Genomic DNA, 15,093 nt, shown 5'->3' with positions numbered 1-15,093 from the left:
TGCAAGTACCACAATTTGAGTTATCCCAGACTGGTGGCACTGCAGTCCTGGATCAAAGTGTGTTTTCAAGTTTACAGGGCTGAATAAAAGCACACAGCTTTCAGATCTGTTTTTCTACAGGAGGGAAGAGGCACAGACACTTCATACTTGAACTAAACTGTGCTTGCTCTGGAGAAGGCTCCAGATAGACCTAATATCAGCCTTCCAGTACCTGAAGAGGGCCATAAGAAGACTGCAGAGGGACTGTTTGCAAAGGTCTGCAGGGACAGGCTGAGGGGCAATGATTTGAAATGAGAGAAGAGCAGATTCAGATTGGATGCTGGGAACAAGTTCTACACCATGAGGGTGACAAAGCACTGGTGCAGGCTGCACAGAGAGGTTGTGGAGTTTCCTTCTCTGGAGACACTCAAACCATGCCTTAGATGCCTTCTTGTGTGACCTACTCTGCTGCTCTGGCAGGAGGGTTGGACTCAATGACCTTTGCAGATCCCTTCCAAACCCTGACCTTCTGTGATTCTGCGACACAGAGGCTACACTGAGGAACAAGCCACGTTCTTAGCTGTCTTGGGAGGGAGAGGAAAACAATCCCAAATCTACCTGAGAAATGGCACTTTTCTCCCTCATACCCAGCCCAAGAACTCTGTGCACTCATCCTCTTGCAGAAGGCAACACCAAGGCTACTGGGTTGTTTTTTTTTTTGCAACAAACCCAGTGAAGTCTTATCCAACTGCCTAATTCTGCCAACATCTACATTTCTGTAGGTCAAATGTATCCTGCATAATAAGCAGAAATTGGCTGTGGTTCCTGCAGCAAGAACAAACAAACAAACAAATAAATAAATAAATAGAAGGTTGACATCTTGCTCATTCCAAGTGCATCTCCCACTGGGCAAGAGCAGGAATTTTAGGAACTGATTCAGGAGGAAGCACCATCTTCTGCTGTAACCCACACGCAGCCGTGCTCGGCATCGACACACAAACATCTCCACTTTTAGAATCTAAAGCATTTTGAGCTCTTAATGACTCTTCTCCCCTCAGCTTCCTTCTCCACACCCTCCCCCCCCCAAAATAATCTGTTGGCTTATTTATTTATTTTGCTCTTATGTGCACTTGTACCTTTCTGCCTCCCAGATTGAATAGCCTCCAGCAATTAAATTTTCCACCCCATTTGCTATAAATGACAAAGGATTGAACACCAACATTAAAATTATCGCTATTATACCTCAGCATGCACACCCCAGGGAAATCAGAGACATCTCACAGGCATAGTTTCAATCTAACACTCAAACCAAAGGTTAGAAAATTGCAGCTTTCTTCCCTCCTTCCTATTTTCCCTATTTAGAAGCTTTTATTCACATCCATAATGAATTCAGACTGTTGAGCACACCCCCCCCACCCCCCCCCCCCCTTCTTCTCTCCACACAGCTGCATCTCACCAGGTATCCAGGGTTCTTTTCTGCAAGCCAGTGGCACAAAATGCAGGTATCAGGCACAAACAGCATGACAGCCATAATTTTGGAGGGGTTTTGTTATTGGAGCCAAATTAAAAAGGAACCCAGCCTGCTAAATCCAGGTTCCTTGTTTATTTTGGCACTCAACTGAAAGCTCATTCAGTGAGCAGGGCATGAAGGTTTGGGTTTTTTTAAGTGAATTAAAATATTCTGTCCCAGAGAGAGGGAAAAAAAAAAACACCACACAAAAAAAAAATCAAAGTGAAATTCTTTTGCCTTATTCAGAACCTGAAATGGTCTATGGCAGCACACAAAGCAAGATACAGGCTAAGGTCTTTGTACTTGAAGAGTAAATCAAAGAATCCTAAAATGGTTTAGGTTGGAAGGGACCTTCAAAGGTCACCCAGTCCAACCCCCTTGTAGTCAGCAGGGACATCCTCCACTAGAGCAGGTTGCTCAGAGCATTGTCCTGGCCCTGCAGGCCTTTGCAAACAGTCTCTCTGCAGCCTTCTTGTAGCCCCCTTCAGGTACTGGGAGGCTGCTCTAAGGTCTCTCCCAGAGCCTTCTCTTCTCCAGGCTGAACAAAGCCACGTCCCTAAGCCTGTCCTCGTAGCAGAGCTGCTCCAGCCCCAAATCATCTTTGTGGCCCTCCTTTGGACATGCTCCATCAGGTCCATGTCCTTCCTGTGCCTAGGGCTCCAGAGCTGGGGCTCTGTAATCCCCAAGTAAGACTCTTTTGCCCTGTTCAGAACCTAAACCACTCTGTGACAGCACACAAGGCAAGACCTGGACTATGATCTCCTCCATACTCAAGAATAAATCCCTTTATTACCGGCAGAAGAGGGGAGAAGGATGGAGTTTTTATTGTCCAACACAGCACAAATAATGTCTATTGCTCAAGCCCAAACTTCATCACAAACTTGTGCCCTTATTAATGAGGGAGGAAGCACAGTACCTGCCATTGAAGAGATGTGAAACAAGTAACACTTCTCCTCTGACACACAGATCTGGATTACAGCTACCTTTGCCATTTTTCCTTTTGTGTAGGATGGTGGCCATTCAATATCAAACCCAACAGCAGCCCCAGCTGATAAACTCTGCCTGGAAAGAAATGAACAGTCTTCATTTTTAACTCTTCTTCTACCAGTATTTAACATATTAGGCTTCAGCCAGCCTACATAAAGAGGATTAAGAGAATCACAGCCAGTGCATCTTGTACAGGACATGGAAACCACTTCAAAATCAAAACCTTAAGGAGATGAAATTCCTGCTGGTGCCACAAGCTACCAGAAAGCCTTCAAACCTCTACAGAACTTAATGCACACAAACAGAAGCAAAGTAAGTCTCAGGAAATAGCCAGACAGCAAAGGTGGTGGACTTGGAGTCCTAGTGGACAGCAAGTTCTGCATGGGACAGCAATGTGGCCTTGTGGCCAAGAAGGCCAATGGCATCTTGGGGTGCATCGAGAAAAGCGTATCCAGAAGGTCTAGGGAAATTCTCCTCTCCCTCTACTCTGCCCTGGTGAGACCACACCTGGAATACTGCATCCAGTTTTGGGCTTCCTAGTTCAAGAGAGACAGGGACCTGCTGGAGAGAGTCCAATGGAGGGTATGAGAATGACCGGGGGGCTTCAACATCTCTCCTATGGAGAAAGACTGAGACCTGGGGCTGTTTAGTCTGGAGAAGAGAAGGCTGTAAGCATCCAAGGAGTGAGTGCCAAGATGATGGTGCCCTTTTTGGTAGTGCTCAATGATAGGGCAACTAACAACAGGTGTAAGCTGGAACCCAGGAGGTTCCACCTCAACATAAAAAGAAACTTCTCTGACATGAGGGTGCTGGAGCTCTGGAGCAGGCTGCCCAGAGAGGTTGTAGAGTCTCTTTCTCTGGAGACATTCAAAATCCATCTGGATGTGTTCCTGTGTGACCTGCCCTGGGTGATCCTGCTTTGGCAGGTGGGCTGGACTCCATCTTGGGAGGTCCCTTCCAAGTCCTAACATCCTGTGATTCAACTTACACAGCTCAGTGGTGGACTTGGAAGTGCTGGATTTATGGTTGGAGTCGATCCTAAAGATCTTTTACAACCTAAACCAACTTTGTGATGCTATGAATAGTTTATGTTGAGGTCTTGAGCAACCTGTTTGACTGGGAGGTGCCTCTGCTTATGGCAGGGGGTTGGAACTATATGATCTTTGAGGTAGCTTTCAAGCTAAACCATTCTATGAGTCTAAATTCCCTTGGTCTAACCCTCTGCACTGTAAGTTGTGTGTAGCATTTTTGTCCTGTAATGAGCTGTGCTATGCAAAAAGGGAGGCAAAATAATAGTAATAATCAGCCATTTGCATCATGAATTTCCTACTTTTTCTGCAACTCTTCAATCCCCACTTAAGAACTCTTACAGCTCATACTTCCCAATGAAGCCACTGAACTCCATGGAATTATTCACACTGCAGAAGGGAAAGAAACTATGTTAGAGGCTTTCCTCTTTCTGTTAGAGGGACTGCAAGGTACAGAGATGGCACCTCCCAGAGAAAGACCAAATGGGGAGCTATTAACTGCATGGCATGATGATTGTCCACCTGTACTAGGCACTGGTGAGCCCACACATCACATCTTGGGCTCAGTTTTGGGCCTCTCACTCCAAGAAGGACACTAAGAGGCTGGAGCATGTCAGGAGAAGGACAATCAAACTGGTGAAGGGTCTGGAGATGAGGGCTGCTGAGGAGCACCTGAGGGAACTGGGGGTGTTTATGCTGGAGGAGGCTGAGAGAAGACTTCACTGCATCCTAAAGCTCCCTGAAAGGAGGTTACTGTGAGGTGGGGCTTGCTCTCTTCTCCCTAGTCTCAGGTGATAGGAGAAGAGGAAATGGCCTGAAATTGTGCCAGGAGAGGGTTAGGTTGGAGATGAGGAAACATTTATTTGGTTCAAGAGTGGTCAGGGATTGGAAGAAGTTGCCCAGGGAGGTGGTGGAGTCCTCATTCCTGGAGGGGTTCAAGAAAGGTGTGGCCATGGCACTTGGGCCATGGTAGTAATGCACTGATGGTTGGACTCAATTTTAGAGGTCTTTTCCAATCAAAACAATTCTATGATTCTATTGTAAGTGGTTCTAAACCACTGCATGCTGCATACAAACCAGAGGTCTCTCCAGCAGGAGAAGCAGGTTCAGTTTGTGCCTGTAGCCAGTAAAACATTTGCCACATCTAACAGGACAGCCAAAACACCCAAATGTTTTTCTGGCCACGCTGCTGACCTCTGGACACATTAAATGCACAACCAGCCAGAAGAAAGAGAGAGAGAAGAGCCAGGTCCTGCTCAGAAATGTAACAGCACTGAAAACAAGAAAGCAGCAGAGGAAGAGCCATTACCTGATGTCTTCTGAGATAAGGGAACAGTCACTGGCTTCATAGCTGTAAACCACAGAGCCACAGAACTCGAGGAAGGGCAGCCTGTCTTCCAAAACACTCCTCTGAAGGGTGGGCTTCTGTCAAACAACATTTGGGAGAGGTTCAGTTACTGACCACATCCAACCTCACCAGGGAGGAGCATCAGCACAACTGCTGCATGTGACTGTGCCCCAGCAAGGCTGGCAGTGGCTGTCACCAACACCTTGCATCAGAGCTGCACTCCACGTGCAGGGGCAGCTAACAACAGTGTGACAATCACCCTCTATCAAAACATTTGGGTTCATGTCCTAACGACTTGGCTCAGCTCCAAGCACTCAGACTGAAATTGCAGAGGCTGAGTTTTCACCTCAATTGAGTTGAAGTTGGATTCTTCCCACCACAAAGATCCAGCAGCTTTCCAAGACCATGATTAGGGAAAATATCCATTTTTGAGTGTCAGGACTCCCTCAATGCTAACTGTACACCTCAAATTGGAGGAATAATATAAGAAAATGGACACTAATTTGTCAGTTGAAACCACTGTTGAAGTTAAATGGCCAGGGCTAAAATCATTTGATGTCTATTTCAGCAGAACAATAACTCAGGTGCCCTATTTGCTCAGTGCCACACTTCAGCCAGCTCATCACTTATCCCTGTCAGAATGTGTGAGGAACTTCACAAAGATCTAAGTAAACTCCACAGGTTTAAAACTGCACCAGAGTTAAAAGGACAGGTAAGCTCCATCAAAGTGAATCACAGAATGGTTTGGGTGGGAAGGGACCTTAAAGACCTTCTAGTTCCAACCCTTCTGCAGTCAGCAGGGACAGCCTCCACTAGTGCAGGTTGCTCACAGCCTTCTCCAGCCTCACCCTAAACAGCTCCAGGGATGGAGCCTCAACTCTCTTCCCAGGCAACCTGGTGCAGTGTTCCAGCACCCTCATGGTGCAGAACTTGTTCCTAACATTCAATCTAAATCTGCTCTTCACTCATTTCAAACCATTGCTCCTTGTCCTATCCCTGCAGGCCTTTGCAAACAGTCCCTCTGCAGCTTTCTTGCAGCTCCCTTCGAGTACTGGAAGGCTGCTCTAAGGTCTCCATAGAGCCTTCTCTTCTCCAGGCTGAACCACCCCAGGTCCCTCAGCCTGACCTTGTGGCAGGGGTGCTCCAACCCCCCAGTAATCTTTGTGGCCTTCCTCTAGACTTGCTCCATCAGGTCCATTTCCTTCCCATGTTGAGGGCTCCAGAGCTGGAAACAGTAAGCCAGGTGAGGTCTTACCAGAGCAAAGTGCTCTGTAAGTAAAGTGCAGAGTAAAGCTTCAGGAGAAAAAAAAAAAAAGAGTTGCCTGGAAGGGAGGAGGCTCTGAAACAAAGATACTGCTGATTTTATGCTTGCACAAGAAAACATTTCCTGCAGTTAATGAGGGATGAAAGTTTAATCAAAAACCCTTCCTCAGAGCTTGGTGCTGCAGTGCACACAGGCTGTGGCACAGCAAATGGAAGTCATGTTGGTTTGCACTGACATATTTTAATATCCATGCTCCCAGCTTTTAATTCCCACTTTATAGAGGGAAAACTGCTGAACTGAGTCTTCTGCTTTTCCCTCATTAATTAGGTTTTTTAATTGTTAAAGCAGTTTCAAATGAGGGTCCCTTCTAGTGGGAAATTTTATACTGAAACTGCTCATATATTTGGGAAAGAAAAAACCCATCCAAGGACACATTAACATTCCTGGAACAGCAGAAGTTTCGACATCATCTTGATGATCAATTAATTATTCTGATACCTCGGAGCTGCAAAACCTTCTGGAGCACTGAACATGCGCAAACACAAAGCCAGAGAGCCTTGCCAGAACAAACTCACGTCAGGCTACAGCTTTAGCTCCCAAATTATCCCAGAATCCTAGCATGGAGGGGGTTGGAAGGGACTTCTGCAGATCACCCAGTCCAGCCCCACCCCTGCTAAAGCAGGGTGACCCACGGCAGCCTGTCCAGGATCACAATGTACAGGCAGGTTTGGAATCATTCCAGAGGAGACTCCACAATCTCTCTGGACAGGCAGCTCCAGGGCTCCAGCACCCTCACACCAAAGAATTTTCTCTTTATTTTCAGATGGAACCTCCTGGGTTCCAATTTGTGCCTGCTGCCCCTTGTCCTGTCACTGGGCACCGCTGAAAAATCTGGCCCCATCCTCTTGGCCCCTGCCCTTTAGCTCTTGCTGAGCATTGAGAAGCTCCCCTCTCAGGCTGCTCTCCTCCCAAACAGCCCCAGATCTCACAGCCTCTCCTCTATCCATTTATCCTCTAGATAAGTACCCCCATACTGGGGAGCCATATCCCCCTAGCTGTGCAACCAACCAAAACCTCCCTTCCACTGCATGTAAAACTGCCCCCCAAGTTCAAGATTGTCAGGTGGAAGTTCCTGTAGTGATAGCAACAGGCTTTGGTCAATGGATGGTATTTTCATTAATAAAACCCAAATAAACAACAAAAAAAGAGACTTTAACAATATCAGAGCCACAGATCTAACCAAAAGCAGGTGATCCAAGGGTGTTTTAGCAAGCACAGCCTGAACCCAAGCTCCCCCCATCTGGTGACATACCTTTTTATCACCCAAAGCTCCCTCTTGGCTTTCTGTAAGCATCCACTGTGGGTATTTACTCTGCAGATTAGTCACTGGCAAATCCATTTTATTCATTTTTTCCACATGTCTGTTACTTATACAGAAAAGAACAACAACAACAACAAAGAAGCTGTTATTATCATCAGGTCAGAATAAGGTGAAGGAATATCAGTCCCCTTGAGTTTAAAAATGCTTTCTGCGTGGCAGTGGACATTTAGGGACTGCTGTAGAAGAAGCTTTAGGGATTTTATTCTTGTTCACATGTAAGAAAAAGTGAGGAATAAAACAGGAAAACTTCTAGTCACAGAACCCTAGAATGGTTTGGGTTGGAAGGGACCATCAAAGGTCAGCTAGTTCAACCCCCCTGCAGACAGCAGGGGCATCCTCCACTAGAGCAGGTTCCTAATAGCCTTCTCAAGCCTCATCTTGAATATGTCCAGGGATGTAGCCTCAACTACCTCCCCAGGCAACCTGTTGCAGTGTTCCAGCACCCTCATGGTGCAGAACTTGTTCCTCACATCCAATCTATGTCTGTTCTTCTCTCATTTCAAACCATTGCCCTCATCCTGTCCCTGCAGGCCTTTGCAAACAGTCCCTCTGCAGCCTTCTGGTAGCCTCCTTCGGGTACTGGCAGGTTGCTGTAAGGTCTCTCCCAGACCCTTCTCTTCTCTAGGCTGAAGAGCCTCAGCTCTGCCTGTCCTCGTAGCAGAGCTGCTCCAGCCCCAAATCATCTTCATGGGCCTACCAGACTGACACAAAGGTTGCCCAAAACCTGCATTCCCTGCACACGAGCTCACAACCAAGGGAAAGACCACGCAGAACATCTAGGGTAAAGCACAGCTAAAGAAGGCACATGCTGGCAAGCTCTCTGGTGCAGACTGGATGATGACTGAGGTTACTTATGTATTTCAAAGAAGCTGAGCTCACCAAGTAGAAGCAGCCTATGGCCATGGCAGCAGGATGCATGCTTAGAAGGGATTTAAGTTAGGAAGGCATGTTGACTGGAACAGCAGAATTGCAGCCCTGACAGGTAGGAGTCTCTTGGCGAGAACTGGAGCCAGATTTCCTGGTGGAGAGCAAATTCTGACTGGTTTGAATTATTGAGGTTTCTCCCAGGACTACTCCTAGTGAAACTCACAACTCCTGGAGATGAAGCAAAACAGCTCATGAGGAAATTTCTCAACCTGCTTCTTCCCACTTATCCCCAGATGCTCAATATTCTTTTAAACACCAAAACAGGGAACGCTACTGCCTTAGTAAGGACGAACTTTCCAACACCACCTGCTTCAAGCTAGCCTGGATCCCCTCGGGGCAACTGGCAGGAAACACAGAGGCACAGCAAAGTCTTCAAACAAAGGCCACAGCATCTTATCTCTCCGCGGGCAAACAGCATCTCTGGGTAAGCATCTCCAGCCCACCCGGCCCTGAGAGGGACAGCTGTAGTCTGGGAGGTTTTGACATGGAACTGTTGAGGTTGGAGAAACCTTTTAAGATCAAGTCCAACCACCATCCCAGAGCTTCTGATATCACCACTACCACTAAACAACGTCCCCCAGCACCACATCCACAAGCCTTTTACACACATTCAGGGGCGGTGACTCCACCACCTGCCTGGGCAGCTTGTTCCAGTGCCCAAGAACCCCTTCCGGGAAGAAACTGTTCCTAATATCCAACCTGAACCTCCCCTGGCACAAACGGAGGCCGTTTTCTCTTGTCCTGTCACATGCTGCATGTAAGACGAATTCCCTCCATCTCCCGCTGCCGTGCGGCAGGAAAACTCCAGTGTGGTCCCTTCCCGGCTCTTATCCGCCAGCGTCGGCGCCCCAGGGTCCCGGACGTGCCCGCAGGCCAGAACGGGCAGCGGGACTCTGCCCAGCGAGCAACAAGGGGCTAGGAAGCGGCGCGCTCCACCCCTCCCACCATTGCACCGGCCTCCTCCCGAGCCCCGCTGTGCACTGGACAGACGCCAGCCGCTCCCTCACCGCCGCCGGCCCCGGCCCGCCGCCGCTGCTCACCGAACGCCCAGCTGCGCGCCGGCGGCGGCTCCGGCACTGCGCGGCTCAGGCACTGCGCGTCACAGGGCGCGTCTCACCCTGATGACGCGGTGGAGGCAGCCAGCCCCGCCCCCCGCCGTCTCCCCGGGCGCTGGCGGCCGCGGGTTACCCGAGGTGACGCGCATGCGTGCTGCGGCGGCGCCCCCCCCCCCCCCCCCCGGCCGCGGGGCCTTCTGGGTAGTGTAGTCCCGGAGCCGGGCGGGCCGCGCACCCACCGCGCTGCCGCCGCCGCTGCTGTCCTCGGCCGGGCGGAGCCGGGCCGGGCCAGCGGGGCGGGGCGGGGCGGGGTGGGGCGGAGCGGTCGGCGGGGGTGCGCCAGCCCCGTGGCTCTGCGCGGCGGGGAAGTGGGGGGGGGGGGCGGCGGGGCCGCCGGCTGCGGGCGGTGGCGGCGGCGGCTGAAGGGCAACGGCGGCGATGGGAGCTGTGGGGTGAGTGACTAGGCTGGGGGGCAGTGACGGGGAGAGCAGCGCGGTCGGAAGGGTGGCCGGGGGGCAGCGATGGGGCAGGAGCCGCGGTGGGAGGGGGCACTGGGGAGGGCAATGGTGGAGTGCCACGGGCACTGGGGGGCAGTACTGGGGGCACTGGGGGGCAGTCTCGGGGCAGTAGGGAGCAGGGGGGCAGTATCGGCGCACTGTGGGGCAGACAGCAGTTCCAGGGGGGCACTGAGGGACGGGCGGACAGTGCTGCTGGCAGTTGGGAGGAAGGGGGTGAAGCTCTGGGCAGTGGGGCGGGAGACGCAGTGACAGGGGCGCTGGAGGGGCAGAACTGGGGCACTGGAGGAGGTGCGAGATGAAGCCCTGGGGATACTGGGGCAGGAGATGCACTACTGGGGGGCACTGAGAGGGGAGCAGGAGGGCATTACTGAAGGCAGTGCGGGGACAGAGATCCAGACTGGAGAGGAAGGAGGTGAAGGTCTGGGGGCACCAGGACGGGAGATGCAGCGATGGGGGGCACTAGGAGGGCGGTGTTTGGTGCCTGGGGGTACCGAGGGAGCAGTATTGGGGCACGGGGGGAGCAGTAGGGCAGAGCTAGGCTGGACCCTAGTGCGCCCACCCCCAGTACCCTGGGGAGGAACGGCAGAGGTGGATGGTGGAGGGGAGAGTGCAGCGACATGGAGAAGGAAACCCAGGGGCAGTGAGTACCCCGTTCAACAGGGGCACTCGAAACCACCACCCCTAATGCTCCCAGTCCCTGCCCCCACTGGGGCAGCTGGAAGGGTCTGTAGTAGCAGAGGCACAGGGCTGGGGGGGCAGGCTGCCACGATGGGGCCATGGGGAGGTCTGCTGGGGCGACGGGCACAGACGGAGAGGGCACCGGGAGGGCTCGGTTGTGTCGGTGAACGTCGTCAGGCTGTCGGGAGTGGGGAAAAGCAGCCCGGGCTCCTTTTGCTGCGATGCTGCGTGCCGTGGCAGCGGGGAGGGAGGGATGCAGGAGGCTTTGTGGGGAGAGCAGTGCCGGAGAGACGCCGCCTGAGAAGCCGAGCAGGCCCCTGGTGCTGCTGTTGTCATCTGTGTCTCTGTTATGTGTTATTTCCAGCTGATTGGGAAAGATGGAAAGAGGGAGAGGAGGAGGAGGAGGAAGGAACCTAGGAGGCTCTGGCCTGCACAGGAGCATTTATTCCCAGTCCCAGCAGCAGTACCATTACCCGGCCTCCTCCCAGGGGGGCTGCATGGAGATCCAGGAGCTGGCCTCCAAGAGGGTGGACATCCAGAAAAAGCGATTCTACCTGGATGTGAAGCAGAGCTCCCGAGGCCGCTTCCTGAAGATCGCCGAGGTCTGGATCGGAAGAGGCAGGCAGGACAACATCAGGAAGAGCAAGCTGACCCTCTCCTTGTCCGTGGCTGCCGAGCTGAAGGACTGCTTGGGGGACTTCATCGAGCACTATGCCCACCTCGGCCTGAAGAGCGGCCACGGCCTGCGGCACGAGCACAGCAATGGCAAAGAGCAGCTCCCTCGGAGGCGCCAGCAGCACCCACCGCCCTCGCCTCCCGTGTCGGTGGGCTCTGAAGAGCACCCTCACAGCGTACTCAAAACGGAGTACATCGAGAGGGACAACAGGAAGTACTACCTGGACCTGAAGGAGAATCAGCGAGGGCGCTTCTTGAGGATTAGACAGACCATGAGCAGGGGACCTGGCATGATGGGCTATTTTGGCCACAGCTTGGGACAGGAGCAGACGATCGTCCTTCCAGCTCAAGGGATGATTGAATTCAGGGATGCTTTGGTCCAGCTGATTGAAGAATACGGTGAAGGGGACATAGAGGATCGCCGGGGGGCAGGCGATGAGCCCCCAGAGCTCCCTGAGGGCACCTCTTTCCGAGTGGACAACAAGCGCTTCTACTTCGACGTGGGCTCCAACAGGTACGGCATCTTCCTGAAGGTAAGTGAGGTGAGGCCACCCTACCGTAACACCATCACGGTCCCATACAAAGCGTGGACACGGTTTGGGGAGAATTTTATCAAGTACGAAGAGGAGATGAGGAGAATTTACAACAGCCATAAAGAAAAAAGGATGGATGCCAGAGGGGACAGTGGTGAAGAGCAAGAGGGTCTGGAATAGAGTGCATTGGACTGGGCCATCTGGCAAATTAAACCGAGCAAAACAAGCAGAAATTGGTGAGAGGGACTGACTTAATAGTAATTTCAAGCTGCCCCGTTTGTTTTGTAAAGCCCTTTTTTTTTCTTTTGTTCCTGGTAGTTTCTTGCTAACTCTACAATGTGTAACGTTAGAGGAGTCTGGTTGTCACCTGAAATTACACCCAAAACATCTCCGTATGTCTTATGAAAGTACCAACCTCCCGAGTCCGTAGGAGTCAGCTGCTTCGAGTGTTGAAGACTGTGGAAGTACATGCATCAGCACAAAACAAAAAAATCCACCACTCTGACCTTTAAATAGTCTAGATAAGGCTTGTGTTGCACTTCCAACGTGATACAGAAACACCCAACCCTAAACCTTGTGCTGAAATGTATCGGGTTCTGCTTAGGATGGGTTTTCCTGGCCTGGATTCTGCTTGTCCTCGGTCAAAAGGCTGAGCAGCGTGGCCTGAGGGCATCTGCAACAAAAATCAACTGCTGCTGTGGGGAGGAGGAGAGGTAGAGAGGTTTGAAAGTTGGCAGCTGCTGATCGTTGAGTTTGAAACAAAGGGTGAAACCTCAGTCACCGGTCAGAGCTTTGTAAAGGTGCTGGTTAAGAGTGGAAAATGTGTTGTTCTTTTGCTGGTTTTGTGCTGAGTGAACAACCTGAGCAACCCCCCCACACACACACCCAACCCAAGACAGCAAAGCTCTGCCCCAGTGCTAAGCCTTCTGAATTAGTGGCAACGAATTATAACCCACTCCTCATCTCTGTGTTCTGCTCGTGCCAGGCTGCTGATTTGTTTGGGGTTTGGTTTGGGTTTATTTTTTTTGCCCAAATTTTGAATGCATTTGTCCAAAATTTCAAAAAGATATTTTTATATTAGGGGTGTTTTGGGTCTCCCACCAGGTGGCTGTGGGAAGGGTGCTTGGTGGTGGAGGGACCACTGCAACCGAGGCTTCCAGTTTCTCTCACTGGATTTTAGGAGAACGTTCTTTGCAGTCAGAGTGTTGAGACACTGGAACAGGTTGCCCAGGGAGGTTGTGGATGCCCCCCTCCCTGGAGATGTTCAAGGCCAGGTTGGATGAGGTCTTGAGCAACCTGGGCTACCAGAAGGTGTCCCTGCCCATGGCAGGGGGGTTGGAACTAGATGACTTTGAAAGTTCCTTCCAACCCAAACCATTCTATGATTCATATGATTCTGTGATTAATGTGGTTGTGATGTTACCCACGTGAGGAAAACACCCAGGTGTTTTTCTCCTCACACTTGAGGAAGACCTTTGGGGGGTTTGGTGCATCATTAGATTGGTATCAAAAGGCATCTCGCTCGTACTTACCCGAGGTGTGGTTTGGAAGCTGTGGTTTAACGCTGCCTTGGGTTTTCTGTCGTGTTGATTTGTTGTTAGGACATAATGTCAGTGCCCTGCCATCACCCCCTTCCCACCTGCTCAGAGCTGGGGCTGGCATCACCCAACTTGATTCCTGGTTACCCTCCCCCAGGTTTCAGCTTTGCCCTATCAAAGTCTAATACAAATTTTACATTTCGCAATATAGAAACCCTCTGCCTGGAGGGAGAATGTCTACAGTTACCTGTTTAAGAGGTTGAAAATTCTTAAATTCTTGATTATTTCTTAAAACATGAACACTTAACAATGTAAGGGCCTTTTTCAGCCCCAAGTCTTTCCCCTCTGAAACCCGTGGGAGTTTGGTTGAGCTCCAGGTACTTCCAAGAATGTGTTGCTCACCTTTAAGGTTGTTTTCGAGTAGGCATTACCGTGTCTAATCAGATCTTTATAATCATTCAAATCCCTGTTTTTGTGCAGAGTGGCCTAGTGTGCATAGGAACCAGCTATTTTTCCATCCAACCATTCCATTGGTTTTGGCTTTTTAATCTGTTGAGGAATGTATTTTATCTCCAACAGGACCGTTCATCGCTCTTAGTCTGGACCCACCCGCACGCCGCATGGCCACGCTCGAGCCGAATGCTATTACCTGTTAATGTCATTAACCTGAACAAGAAACGTTGGGGAGGCAGGGGTGGGAACCAAGAGGATAATCTGGACTTTAGTTTAGGTACTAAACCTCCTTGATTTGTTTTAACTAAAAAAAAAAAAAAAAAAAAAAGAAAGAAAAAAGACAAAAAAAGAGAAAAAGAGAAAAAGTGAAAAAAATAATAATAAAACAAAGCTTGCACCAAAGTCACCAAAGAACCTTTAGGAAAATGTTACGGTTGTGACAAGAAGTAAGAAAGTTGATTTCACTGTTTTAGGTGATTCCCCCCTTTAGGTCAAACCACACATTAGCAGTTACAGCCACCAAGCCTTTGGCTTTGTGTCAGAAACTCCTGTCCTTCTCGGCCTAGTTGGCTCTTTCAGGTACTCTTTCAACTCTTGGAGTGGTGTTCTCACTCCACCACTCAAACAGCTAGCGGACCGTGATGAATAAGCTGGAGGTTGAGGGGGTTACTGGTTCATCTCTGCTCTTAGGGCTTTGGTCCCAATGGTTTTTAAAAACAGGTCAATTCCAAAACGAAACAAAACCCAAGGTGAAAAGATTTCTACGTCCTCTTATTGGTGTGAAACCAGAATTTAGTGAATGAGTCCTTGATGCGTAACCTCAGCGTATCGCTGACTGCTGCTGCCCATCACAGTGCCTGGAGTTAAAAAAAAATAAATAATTAACTTCTATTCCAACAAACTGGAGCTATGAATGTACAAACTTTTTACACTCTCCTTCCCCCATCTCATTTCTATGTGACATTCCTCCCCTGTGAGCCTGACAACTCCCCGTCCCCTTTCTGTGTGCTGTTCCTCCTTTATGAGCTTATCGCCCCATCCTGTTTGTACCGTGGTGTTTCTCTCTTGCGAGCTTGACTTCTCCCCATGCTGTTTCTACATGGTGTTCCTCCCTTATAAGCTTGCCATCTCCCCATCCCACCCTACCTTTGCCTCGAGGGATCACAAAAGCTCCTAGGTTGTAACTAACCCCCGAGTGACCACGTGTCTTCTAAGTGTT

The 15,093-nt window shown here is 50.4% G+C and overlaps 2 protein-coding genes across 11 annotated transcripts in view; one reads left to right on the top strand and one right to left on the bottom strand.

Moving 5' to 3' along the window:
* The window catches only part of WRN (WRN RecQ like helicase), a 55,220-nt gene extending 45,674 nt beyond the window's left edge, over nucleotides 1-9,546 (bottom strand). For 2 of the 10 annotated variants that reach the window (XM_064149746.1, XM_064149753.1), the window contains exons 1-5: nucleotides 9,465-9,546; nucleotides 8,377-8,592; nucleotides 7,429-7,543; nucleotides 4,814-4,929; nucleotides 2,406-2,551 (exon numbers count right to left, since the gene is read on the bottom strand). In XM_064149746.1, the coding sequence (XP_064005816.1) occupies nucleotides 2,406-2,551; nucleotides 4,814-4,929; nucleotides 7,429-7,524 (358 nt within the window). In that variant the 5' untranslated portion in view covers nucleotides 7,525-7,543; nucleotides 8,377-8,592; nucleotides 9,465-9,546. The other 8 variants (XM_064149749.1, XM_064149748.1, XM_064149747.1 and 5 more) reach the window with 8 other exon arrangements.
* A 324-nt stretch (nucleotides 9,547-9,870) lies between these two features.
* Nucleotides 9,871-14,775, top strand: PURG (purine rich element binding protein G). The gene is made up of 2 exons (XM_064149744.1): nucleotides 9,871-9,931; nucleotides 11,040-14,775. Exon 2 carries the CDS (start codon nucleotides 11,053-11,055, stop codon nucleotides 12,061-12,063), a length of 1,011 nt encoding a protein of 336 aa, XP_064005814.1. The 5' UTR covers nucleotides 9,871-9,931; nucleotides 11,040-11,052; the 3' UTR covers nucleotides 12,064-14,775.
* The last annotated feature ends 318 nt before the right edge of the window (nucleotides 14,776-15,093 follow it).

This window comes from Pogoniulus pusillus, chromosome 10 (assembly GCF_015220805.1).
Source record: "Pogoniulus pusillus isolate bPogPus1 chromosome 10, bPogPus1.pri, whole genome shotgun sequence".
Classification (NCBI taxonomy): Eukaryota; Metazoa; Chordata; class Aves; order Piciformes; family Lybiidae; genus Pogoniulus; species Pogoniulus pusillus.
This window is presented reverse-complemented; position numbering and strand designations above follow the sequence as displayed.

What these genes read in the sequence shown, in the direction of transcription:
- PURG (XM_064149744.1), top strand. Translation starts at nt 11,053, where the DNA reads ATGGAAAGAGGGAGAGGAGGAGGAGGAGGAAGGAACCTAGGAGGCTCT.